We start from the raw sequence: 12371 nt of genomic DNA on the forward strand, positions 1-12371 counted from the left end.
CGTCAAAGACATTTTTTTTTAAATAATCTCTACAGCTAGTAGCAGAATGACTTTTTTTTCTCAGCTACTCAATTTCCATGGTGCCTGTGGGGCAGTGAGGTGCCAAGAATTTCACATATCAGATCGCCCTGGTATCCTTTCACTTTGGAACGTGACGTGCGGCCTTCTCCGCGCCTTTGCTGACAGTGTGCAGGCTGATATGCAAATGAGCTGCTGCCTCCGATGGCGAACAAGGAGGAGAGGGGGAAAGGTAGCTTCTAGAGTCTTGATGGTGCTTGAAAACTTGCTCCTTATTGTTCTCATACGTCTTTTGCACACTCAAGTATGTAAGAAGTGAGTGAGACAGACAGGAGAGAGAAGACAGGAATAGACAGGTGTGCGGAGGTAGAAATCGACTTCTAATCTAGGGCTCACTTCTTCATGGGAACATTTATCCCCCCTTGAGCTCTGTCCACTGGCCCCTATCTAATGGCTTCCTTTGGAGCCATGAGCGCTTTTCACCTTGTGGAGCTCGAGTCCCTCCGGGGTTCTTCACATTCTCATTGACCACCCTGGCTTGGCCCTGCCTTTGCCCAAATGAACACTGAGATGAAATATCCCCGATCCTACACCCGGTGGATCAACACCCCATCTCTGGTTCTGGAGCCGAGTGCTCCCCGTGGCTCACCCTGCCCTTCTGAGCACACTCACCATATAAAATGTAGGTCCCCAGGGGTTTCAGAAGGCTGAGCCCCTTGCCAGTGTTGTCGCCGCACAGGCAGTCCAACACGACGTCCACGCCTTCAGCAGAGATCCTGGAAGGAGAGAAGACCAAGCAAAACGCCGTCAGATGCCAGAAGCCAAGGAGGACAGGCCTCTTCTTCCGTGTGAAGCATCACCTGTGGGCCAGAATAGGAATGCTAGAGAACCAGGAGAGGCCTGGGAGAGAGGTTGGTCTGCGGAGTCTAGCTACCCGCCCCCCTTGGCTTACCCTGCGGACACATCCACACTGCGAACCCAAAACAGTGTGAGTTGAATGTTCATGGACCCCACCCCATCGTAGGTCAGCAGCACAGTACACCTCAGCAATCAGCGGTCAGAGGCATGGTTTCTTAAACGGAGAGCTGTGATTGGCTGGGGGCCACACAGCATTGTGGGAGAAAAACAACAAAACACACTATCCATTGCTAGCCCATGGGGTGGGTTTGAGGAGAGACCCAAGTTCAAGAATGGAAGCTCTGAGTGTGCGCTACTCTCAGGCCAACTCAACTAAGCTCCTACGCCATTCCTTTGTCTGGTAGCAAGTACCAAAGAGGAGCTTGGGGAGAATGAACGCAGGCATTGAACTCAGAGGGCCCGAAGTTCCTATCTCTTTGCCTCACTCAACTTCTCTGAGCTCTAGCTCTCTCCTTTGCAGAGTGGTTCCTTTGTCTGTGGTAAGAATGAAATGAGACAACAAACAAAACGCTTGTCCGGGGCTTTCCACAACAGCCATTCAGCAAATGAGTTAACAGCTAAAGGCAGAGCAAAGAGATGGTTCAGGCTCTGTCCAAAGTGCTGAAAATGAGTCACTGGGGGAAAAAACAACAACCACCTCAACATTTCCTTGTCTTCACCAGCTGATGGCCCAGCAGGGGAGGCCCAGAAATCAAATTGCAGACTTCCGTTTGTCCAAGCTCTTGGTACAAACTAAAACTGAGTGTTCTAGAGGAATAAACAGAGAGGACCCTCCTTCAGTGATAGAAAAGAGAGAGAATCATAGAGAGAATCCGCATTTGCACTCCACTGGGCAGATGGAACCACCATTTTCCTATTCACTTATCCACCCGTTGATGGCCTCCCTCCCTTCACTTGAAAGACATCGACTGCTTCTAGAAGACATAGTAGAGGGCTGGAGAACGGGAGGGCTCGAGAGATGGAAAAGTAGCCCTGCCCACGGAGATCCCTGCTGTGGCGGGCCCTGTTCTGTTCAGACAGGAGTAGCATTTCCCAGTTCTGTAAACATGAGAGGTAATCTTGTCTTAGCAAACACCTCCCTTTTCCTAGCCCCATTCTTACCCCAGTGAAGTTCAGGCATCACAGTGCACATAAAGATTTGGGAGTGAGATTCCCATCTCAGAAATGAGTGGTGAAAACCAGGGCTGGAGGGATGCCTGGCTTCAGTGGTACAGCACCTGGCTAACAAGCTTACAAAGCCTCAAGTTTATACCTCAATAGCACCCTTCCCCGCAAAAGTTCTAGTCCATCAACCTCTTGAAGAGGAGCCTCCCTCCAGCACACCCATGGTGGAGAAACACGAGAATCACCAGCAGAGTCAGCTGACTGTGCTGGGGAACCGGCCACCCTCCCATTTATGGCTGACAATGTCCTCAGTGCCAGGCGCAGAGCGTGAGGCCCAAGTACAGTGGTCTGAGGTCTGCTTTCCCTGCTGCCATAAACCTCTGCGGATTGAGAAAGCAAACTTGAGTAGCCTCAGCTCTGGGCCAAATCCGGCAGCGAGATATGTTGGAATGGCTGACCCAAGATCTTTATGTGTCTCCTTCCTTTGCCCCCACCCCCTCACCCCCCACTCCTGGCCCTTGTGTGATAAGTCCTGCCCTTGCTTCCCACCTGCAGATGGGGGGAGAATGTGCTAGAATAGAGAGAGATTCCCCAGCAGTCCATACTAGGAGATTTCCTTCCAAGTTGCCAGGCCGTGAATTCCTCTTTATTGCATTTCATTCCCACTCGGACCCTCGCTTGCCTTGCTCTCTCTGAGTGTCCCCCCCCCTTTTTTTTTTTCGAAGAACTTGCTTGTCCCACAGATCTGATCCTCTCTGGCACATAGTAGGATTCGCACAACAACGACACACAGTAGGGTTCTTACTAAACGCCAGCCACACCTCCGGAAGCCTTGCCTGCTGTGTCCAGGGCCACTGTGTCTCATTCTCTTTCAGAATCCCCGTGGCTCTGCCTTTCCTCGCCCCTTGCTTGGCAGGTTCCCCTGACTGCAGGGGTCCTCTCCCACTCAGCCCGCGCACCGTGGTTAGAGCCGGGTTCCCCCTGCCCCACCCCCCCACCCCCCCGCCATAAACTCTTCTCTCTGCTTCAGATCAGCAAAGGGCTCTCCGTTACTGACATCATCCAATTTGAACTCCATTTCGGGACTTCGAGGAGGCTGGCCAGGGGTTCTGTTTTCAGCTAAACGCATCTGGTCCTGAGTAACTGTACAGCTTGGCGGGGTAGAGGGAGACCTATTGATACGGGCACGCGAGATGATGCGAGTAGGTCAGGCTCATGTGCGTCTCCATCGCCTCCTGCCTCCACCCTCTGGTTGGGAAATCCCAGGCCACAGGGCGCATCACCAGGTCTTCGAGGTCGGATGAGTGCCACTACCTCTAACAGTGAAGACCACCGTTGCTGCTCAACTTTCTCCAACTCACAGAATGGCCTCCAGCAACAGAGAGACCCCAGCCAACCACATCTAGTTCGGACACACAGAGAAGGCCTGACGTTGACCGGCCAGGCCCTCTCCTCATCTCGTCTCGCACGGCACGGGCTTGAATCCAGGCAGCTCCATGGTCTTTGTATGAGTGCCTGGGGAAGGAGCATAATGCTTCCCAGGCCGGGGACCCAGGGCCAGGCTGTCCCTTGGCTCCCTTCTCAGTAAAGCAAAGACAGTATAAGACACTTTGTAAAATATGGAAGGTGCCGGTGGCTCACGCCTGTCATCCTGGCCTCCTCACCTCAGGAGGCCTGAGACCTTAGAATTGTGGTTCGAAGCCAACCCAAGCAAGCAAGTCCATGAGACTTTTAATCTCCCATTAACCAGCAAAAAGCCGAAAGTGGAGCTGTGGCTCAAGTGCTAGAGTGCTAGCCTTGAGTAGAAAAGCTAAGGGACAGTATCCAGGCCCCGAGCTCAAGCCTCAGTAGTTGTAAGGCCCCCAAATGAGCTCCTTTGTATCACCAGGGCTTCTGTTTGATGTCGCTCGCCTGGAATCCCCAGGTGCCCGTGCCCCCTTCCTGAGGGGGAACCCCACTGTCTCACTCACTGAGCTATCTGTCTCTACAACTTTGGATTTCAGAAAATAGGCAAGTGTGTTTCTAGCTCATTGATGTGTCAGTGTGGTCAAGGCAGAAATAACCATCGATACCTGAATGAATGAAGGAACGAATGAATGAATGACCAAGATCTCAAGCCATACACCACCAGCTGAAATTTCAAAGACATGCTTTGCAAGCGCGGCGGTAGATGCCATACACTGCATCACTCACGGATTCAGTGAGTTGCGACATGGGTTTGCCCCTGAGGAACCATCAACTTCATCTGGGTGTGGGAGACACCCTTCTTGCCCCACCCATTTCCTTGTATTATCTGGTAGCCCCCACCCCCGCCCCCACCCCCCAAAAAAAAGAGAGACTGGCAGGGAATTCATAAACTCATCTTGGAGGTGCAGTTGGGGACTAAGTCTCAGTGTCCACGTCTGTGAAATGAGTCACACAGGTCTGTCAGTGGCATTGACCATGGTTTCAGCAAAGAGACCAAAGAAGCAAAGGAGGCTAACAGAGAATGTCTGTCTTACCTACCTGGCTCTGCCTCAGCTGCCCTGGCCAGGGATTCTTGCACACTTGACCCTTCTGTAAAACCCTCCTTTCTATTTCTAAAGCCCTGTTTTTGTAGTCAGGTGAGCAGGACCTTGAGGTTGCTAACGCTCTTGCTTGTTCTTCCCCCATCCTCATCTGTTTCCTCTCAGGCAGGAAGTGCCTGGATGTAAAGGTTAAGTCGGCATTGTCAAATATTATTTCTGTGTTCCTCTTATGATGCAAATGGCTCCAGGCCAGGCGTGCATTCAAAAGACGATTATGGATCAATTGGTTTATAAGAGAGTTTTCATCTCAGTAAGGTTTATTTCATTATCTTCTTGTTTGCTGTACATGGAATTACATCTGTAATCCAAAGGCAAATAGGAATTGCTCTGCATAACACGCCGGTTGCATGTTAGCAAATGGATATTTTGCTTTGGTTTTATATCCGCCTACACTGAGAATTTGCACAAAGCTGTGATGACAATGGGATGGAAATCGGCATTCCGCCTTTATCCCCCTGGCTATGGTATTTGTTTTTAAATTGCCACACTACCTTTCTAATCATGACTTTTAGGGGCTGTGTAGTACTTTAGAATGTGGGGGCAGCGTGCTCCATCACAGTTTCTTTTCTGTCGGCGATGGGTGCCTGCCCTGAACTTCTACTGAGGGACCAGGCTGTAATTCACTGTCGACACGCAGTGGCACAGAAATATGACACCGACACAGAGCTTGGCTCTGCGACAGGCAGCTTTGTGCCCATCTCTTTACGCTTACATCCGGGCTGCCTCCTAAGGGGCGGAATTCTGGGTAGATACCCAAATCGTGCTCACAGCTTCCCATCGGTAGTGGAATCCCAGCCTCTCTACGGAAAGCTGCGGGAAGGAGCTGTGGGAAGTCCCCTTGGAGGGAAGGTACCGGGGGAGATGGGTTCAGATGCCGCTGCCATCTGCTTTCCAAGAGGCAGTGATCCAGGGGTGAGAGGTCAGAGCAAGGCTGGCCAGGGGCTGAGGGGCGAAAGGCAGTGGAGGAGGCAGGGAGGGGGCGTCACTTTGTCAGAAGAGCAGCCATCGCCCGACCCTCTCCCCCACATCCTCCTTTCCTGCCTCCAGCGTCCCGAACCTCCTCTCAGAGCTGCTGAGTTGCCCCCAGAGCCTGGGCCCACGTCATTTCCTTAGTCCAAAGTACTCTTCGCATCGGGCAAACACATCCTTCAACACTCAGGTCAAAGCATCGTTTGGTTGGTGCGAATGTTTGTTTCTCTACCAGTACATACAGCAAAAGAGCCCATCCACTCATGCCCTGCATTTTATGTTTTGACTGTAAGCTCATGAGCAAGAGCTAGAGTTAAGACCCTTGCTAGAGCACCTGCTTCCAGCTCCCTTCTTCCTGTGGTAACCACCGCCCATGCCACACTGCACAAAGGTACACTGTTGTGTATCCAAGTCAGAGTGCCTGGTTCAAATCTAGGCTCCTCTGTTTCCTGTCAGTACACAGCAAGCTGCCTGTTGTCCCCAGATTGCTTTCAGTAAAGGTGGCCAAGGTTCTGAGCATGAGCAATCAGATATGAGCATGGTGTGTGTGTGTGTGTGTGTGTGTGTGTGTGTGTGTGTGTGTGTGTGTGTTCATTCTGGGATGGACACAAAATCTTCCTGTACTTGGAGTAAGAAGCCCTAAGACCCAAGACAGTGGTGGAACTGGAATTTATAAAGAGCTGGGTAGGGCTCTGAATTTCCTTGCAGATCGTCTACCTCGACTTGTTTACATGTGAACGAGATACAGAATGGTACAGATTCAGATGACAGCAACGGCTAACAAAACTTGACAACTTCCCTCTAGAAGTTACTTAATTGCTTCGTTCCATGGGGGGGCGACAGTAGATGTTTATCATTATGACTGCCGGTCCTGGGGCTTCAACTCAGGGAGCTATCCTTGAACTTTTGTGCTCAAGGCTGGCACTCTACTACTTGATCCACAGCTCCACTTCCGGCTTTTTGGTGGTTCATTGGCGCTAAGAGGCTCATGGACTTTCAAACCCACGCTGACTTCAAACCACAAATCCTGAGATCCCAGCCTCCTGATTACTAGGAGCTACTCGGAGCTAGGAGCCCTGCAGGCTGGGCTGTTAGCCGTCTTTGAAACGCATGCTAGGATCTGCTGGGAGAACAGAAAGGGCTGTCCTGGTGCCGGTGGGAGCGAGCGCCTTACCTTTTCACTTCCTGTACATAGTCCGCGTTTCTGTCAAACAGGTGAGTCACGGAGTCTTTGATTGCTTCATGCTTGAAAGTGGAAGCCGTCCCAAAGACGGTCACGTTGGGGACTGTGGAGCACAGCTGGGCCACGGCTTGACCCTGCAGATGACAAACAGGGGAGTCACACCCATGAGCCACTAAGTTAAATGAGGTGCAAGGTGACCCAAGCCAATGATCTGAGACAGAACGCACACTCCATACACCCTCAATAAATCTTCATTATCGCTTCAGCTCTGGCACGATGAACATTTGTCAGGTTGGGCTAGTCTGTGTGGTGTACTGACTGTGCATTATAGAATGTTCAGCAGTCTTCCTGGCCTCTGCTACACACCAACAGCATCTTCTTTTTTTCTGACTGTAGCAGCCAAAAATGTGGATACAGTTTGCAGCATCTCAACAAAATCTGTCTTGGGTACAAGCTGCTGGTGCTGAGAAAACTAACTGGACGTCAACCTCAGCAACAGACTCAACTTTATGTGTGCACTGCCAGGGATTGGATTCAGTGCCTTGCACTTGCTAAGCAATGAGTCTACCACTTGAGCTATACCCCCAGCCCTTTTGTTTTTATTTTTTGGGATAGGATCTTGCTGACTTTGCCCAGATTGGCCTTGAACTTTTAATCCTTCTACCTCAGCCTCCCAAGTAGCTGGGATTATAGGTATGTACCACCAGGCCCTGTCTCAGAAAATAGCATGGAATTAAGACCAAAGAAGAAGGTAACAAATAAAGGCTGTGTTATCAAGCTCACAGCCACCATGGGTAAATGGTGGAGCTTAATCCTTCTGAAGACTTCCATGAGAAGCTGCAGATACAGCTCAGGGTTATTCCAACCAAGAGATGACAAAGCTGCAGTATTTACCCAACTATTCCCACCCCATGTTGGTGAAGGGCTACCATAACCCTTGCACACATCTGGCTTATTCTACTGGGCCTAGGATGTTATGTGGCAGAATCCCATAGCAAGCAACCGGCAGCACAACCAAGCAGCCCTCCGTATAATTCAAGGACCTTGTACAAAAATGTGATACTCAATAGGTATTTGATAAATCTTCATTGTCTTTCCCCTTAGGAGCTTATTATCTGCAGGGCTGAATGAAAGTGCTCTGGCATATAAAGAAAAGATCAACACGAGGTTTTAAATATGAAATGGGGTAGGAAGAAATTACGAGTATAATTCGGAGTCATTTTCTGTACCCTCTTCCAATATGGTGGAAATTCAGGACACTGGATAAAATACTATGGCCACATGCGTTTTGAAATTTTCCAGGAAACAGCATTATGTTGGTAATGAAGATGCAGTCCAAAACCACCATCTCTTTCTGGCATTTCATTTGGGGGAAGTTATCCTACCAAAGTCAGCTGCCATGTGCATTTCTGCCTCTTATCTGATTTGCATGTCTTCAATATGGTGGATAATTCGGCTGGCAGGTCAGTTTATGGACATGTTATCTTATGATAGGTTGCAAATTAGAGGCAACCTGGACAGACTCACAGAATGTCAGAGCTGGAAGACTGTCCAGTGAGTCTTCTCCCCATTGTTTTATAGGTGAGAGAAAGGACACCCAGAAAAGGAGAGAAGCCCCCAGTTTTGCAGAGGTGAATTCAAAGCAAGGCCTTCTGATTTGAGCCGTTGGCATTTTCTGTGATTTTGTGCTGCCAACTTCTTTGGAGATGTCAAGCTAAGCAGACTTCCAAGTTGCTGTCTACAATAATCCTGTCACTGGTAGTTTTCCTTGGTGGCCCACACACTGATGTGAACCTGTGACTGGACAGACTATGGGTCTCTGTGCTAGGAACAGTTTTGAAATTTGTTTAATTCTTCTTCTATCCCAGACATTGTAGAACAAAGAGGAGTCTATCCTTCCTAGTGTAAATCCCAGCAACCAATGTAATAAACCCTTAAAACTCACTGGCCTTGCCTATACCTTTAATGCAGCTCCATAGTCGCAGGGCTCGAGCTAACTTTGTTAGTACCGGGGGCAGGAAATTAGAAATTAGTTCTAATATCCTGTGGTCTCCCTTCTGTTGTCTGTCCTCAGGCAAATGGGACCATTCCTCATTCTTCTACTTTACAGAACCTCATTATGTAGCGTGTGCTATATGATGACAGAACGTTGGAGGCACATGCCATGTCCTCATTACAAAGTTCTGCATCCTCACACATTGCTGCCACTGACATTTAACTCTACCTGGCTGTCCCCGAACCAACACAGAAACCCAACAGATCCGAAACGAAGCTCACGACCCTCTCTAAATGGGCTATTCTATTAATTCATTTGCTAGAGTGTCACAGCTAGGTTGCTTTAGCAACAGAAACTTCTCCCATGTGGCAGCTCAAAGACCAAACTGAAGGTATAACCAGGGTTGGCTTATTCTATAGGCAGAGAGGGAAAAGTCTGCCCCAGGCGTCTTTCCCTGGCTTGGAGATGTCTACCTTCTCTTCCCGATGGCTGAGACGCTGGAATAGGAGAAGCTGTGTATTATATATATGAGCAAGACAATGCTAAAAGGCCTCACTAGTCTCTAACCTACCTTGTAAGTATTACATTACTTCCCCATTGATACCTAATAATGGGGACTGTGAAAATTGTCTGAACTCCCATGGCTTGTACCTGGAGCCAGTGTTCCTGACCCTAAGGTCACACTCTGATGGTCCTCCTGTATGTCCCTCTGAGCACTCAGGTTGCTGAGCTGGGAACTAGAGTGGTAGGGGAACCCAAGGGCCCCCAGACATGATGCGAAAGGCTTCCTGGGTACCACCTTTGGAGAGCCTTGTCCCAGCGTTATGCGGGTGAACAGGTTTACAGCCGGATTTCCATCAGCCCCATCTCTATTCTGGAGCTTGCAGCACCAGAGCAGAGACAGAAGGAAACCTGGGGACAGTTGTTTAACAGAAGCGCTGGGTCCCTGCTCTACAACTCCTAATGACAGACAAGCAATTTAAAGTAAAATCTACTGCAGTAAAGCCAAGCAGGGTAGACAAACGATGAGAGGTATAGCTGTGTTCCTGTAGAGGCTTAGCCACCGTCTGGTCCACGGTAAGTACTGAAGACTGGCAGGCTTCAGCTATAACCATTTGGGAATTGGGACGGAGCCCGGCAGAAATTCTCATCACCCACTAAATGGGAGTTTAAGATAGATGATCCCATCAGCACAGTGAGATTCAGGAGTTGGTATCGGGGATTCAACTAAACAAGAGGCACAGCGTGCACCGCTCTTCGGGGACTCTATAATGTTGATTGTTCATCATCTGGGGGAAGTTGAGCTCCTAGGGAAAAAGGCCCAGCATTCTTCTGAAGCTCCTCTCTGCCTCTCTTCATACTACCTCTGTCCACACTGCGACCACGGCCACCCAATCCTCCCCGTCTTTTCTCCTGGCTCATTCCTCAGCAGCCTTTGACTCCCAGTCTTTGTCTACCATCATTCCATCACCCTATGGCTATCAAGCTTAATGATGAGAGAGGTACTGGGAACACGAGGGCAGCTGTGTTTGTGATTTTTCCCTGTAATCTTGGAGCATGCATCTTAACGGAAGCAACAGATAGTAACAAAAGAAATGTCCTATTAAAAGCGCAACGGCATGCCAAAGCCATGGAGACAAGTGCCTCAGTTTCAACCACTGATAAGACCCCAGGGGTGCAGTAGGCTTTTGTGCATAGGCAGAGCACAGAAGGTGGCAGGAAATGAGACAGACATGGGAAGGACTCTCCTGGGACCAAGTCACTGAGTCTCAAATGGGTCTGGTGGCTGAGGAAGGCTCTCCAAGACAGCAAAAGCTGGTCCAGTATCCAAAGTTTGGTTTGTTTGTGTGTTTTTTTTTAAAGTATATTTCTACTGCAGATTCACCCACTTCTATATACTTTAAAGAATTCTATTTATCTTTTTCAAAAGCTTATTTCCAAAGCTTGTGGAAACCACAGACCAATGGCATGGTCAAAGGATGGGAATGTATCAGCAGGGCGAGCTGGAGAATGTACCAGAAGAATTCAGGGAGGAAATAATGAGGGATTCTCCACCTCACCAAAAAAACATTTTTTAGTTGCATTTATCTCCATCTTTTTCAAAGCACTCACATTTGCAGAAGACAATTACATGCAATCAAAAAACCTAATACTTGGAATAAACAGTACAAGAAATGTATCCAATGCCTAATGTATGAAACTGTAACCTCTCTGTAATTCAGTTTGATAAAAAAAAATACATATAAAAATAAAAAAATAAAATAAAATACAAAAAAAAACCCCAAAAACCTAATACTTGGGCTACTTGCACCAGCCTTTTGCTTTGTTTATGACAATACCACCTCCCACATAGGGATTTTGACATAGGGTCAGAATCTCTTCCCCACCCCCCCCCTTGTAATGAATGCTATCATTTGCCTGGCTCAACAATGCAGTTTACTCAATGGCTGTCAAAGCGGGAAATTTCAAATCGCTGCGGTGCGAGCTGATTGACATAACCCCCCATCCTCAGGCAGCAAGGGATATTCTAATTCTCTCCTGTTATGCTCTGAGAACCAGTGGCTTCATTTTTCCTGTCTTGGGTGTCACTGGAAAGCTAGTGACCTACACCTGCACTCATTCTAACACATGGAGGCAGAGAATTTCAATGGTAAGAACCTGCTAGAAAACTTGGTTAAGGTAGAAAGATAAGAAAAAAAAGGGGTAAAAAAGTGCATGGCGGGCATTTTAAAAATGTTTAAGATGTTAATCTGGGCAACTTTTGCCTTTTTCTTTTTCTTTCATGCCAGTCGTGAGTCTTGAACTCAGAGCCTCACTCTCACTTGAGTTTTTCCTCTCAAGGCTGTCGTGTGAGAAACACCTCAACCCACTTCTGGCTTTTTAGTGGCTAACTGGAGAGTCTCGCGGGCTTTACTTCCACAGCTGGCTTTGAATTGGGATCTGCAGATCTCAGCCTCCTAGGGTAGCTAAGATTACAGGGGTGAGCCACTAGCACCCAAGTTCTTGGTTTCTTAATCCAAACAAGCAGTAGATATATTCAGAAGATACGGTGCATAGCCTTTCTCTCTCTCTCTCTCTCTCTCTCTCTCTCTCTCTCTCTCTCTCTCTCTCTCTCTCTCTCTCTCTCTCTCTCTCTCTCCAGGGACTGATGCTTATTATGTATAGTGTCTAGGTCAGCATCATCTTTATGTAACAATTGGTTGAAATGCAGATTTTCAGGCAACTTCGACATGGGGGCCCTGCCATTGGAGTTTCACCAACATTCTAGGGGATTCAGGTACAGCTCGAGATGGGACCCACCGATGGGAGTCAGCCTCACCCCATGGCACTTAGAAGACCTCCCACAGTGCTCACCCACAATAGGTGATGAGTGGGTGTTTTATTTCAAGCCTGGGCAGGGTGTGATTATTAGCACCCATTTTCTAAGCCCCTGGGGACAGGGGCTCTAGATGCACAGCGAAGGCAGAGACTTGACGGCGCCACATTAGCCTCCTGCTCTTCTGATTTGCTCTGTGATGGCCCAGTAACCCTCTCCTTCCTCAGCGCCTTGCTGAGGTTGATGTCTCAGCCCGTGGGGTTAGTGTGTGGGATCCTGCCAATCACAGGATGACTAATG

At 48.7% G+C, this 12371-nt stretch overlaps 1 protein-coding gene across 2 annotated transcripts in view; it reads right to left on the bottom strand.

Moving 5' to 3' along the window:
• Positions 1–12371, bottom strand: part of Vat1l (vesicle amine transport 1 like) — a 91606-nt gene that overhangs the window by 38876 nt on the left and 40359 nt on the right. For both annotated transcript variants that reach the window (XM_048355440.1, XM_048355439.1), the window contains exons 4-5: positions 6751–6893; positions 691–794 (exon numbers count right to left, since the gene is read on the bottom strand). In XM_048355440.1, the coding sequence (XP_048211397.1) occupies positions 691–794; positions 6751–6893 (247 nt within the window). The remainder of the gene's footprint in view (positions 1–690; positions 795–6750; positions 6894–12371) is intronic.

The sequence above is a fragment of the Perognathus longimembris genome, chromosome 10 (genome assembly GCF_023159225.1).
Source record: "Perognathus longimembris pacificus isolate PPM17 chromosome 10, ASM2315922v1, whole genome shotgun sequence".
Taxonomy (NCBI): Eukaryota; Metazoa; Chordata; class Mammalia; order Rodentia; family Heteromyidae; genus Perognathus; species Perognathus longimembris.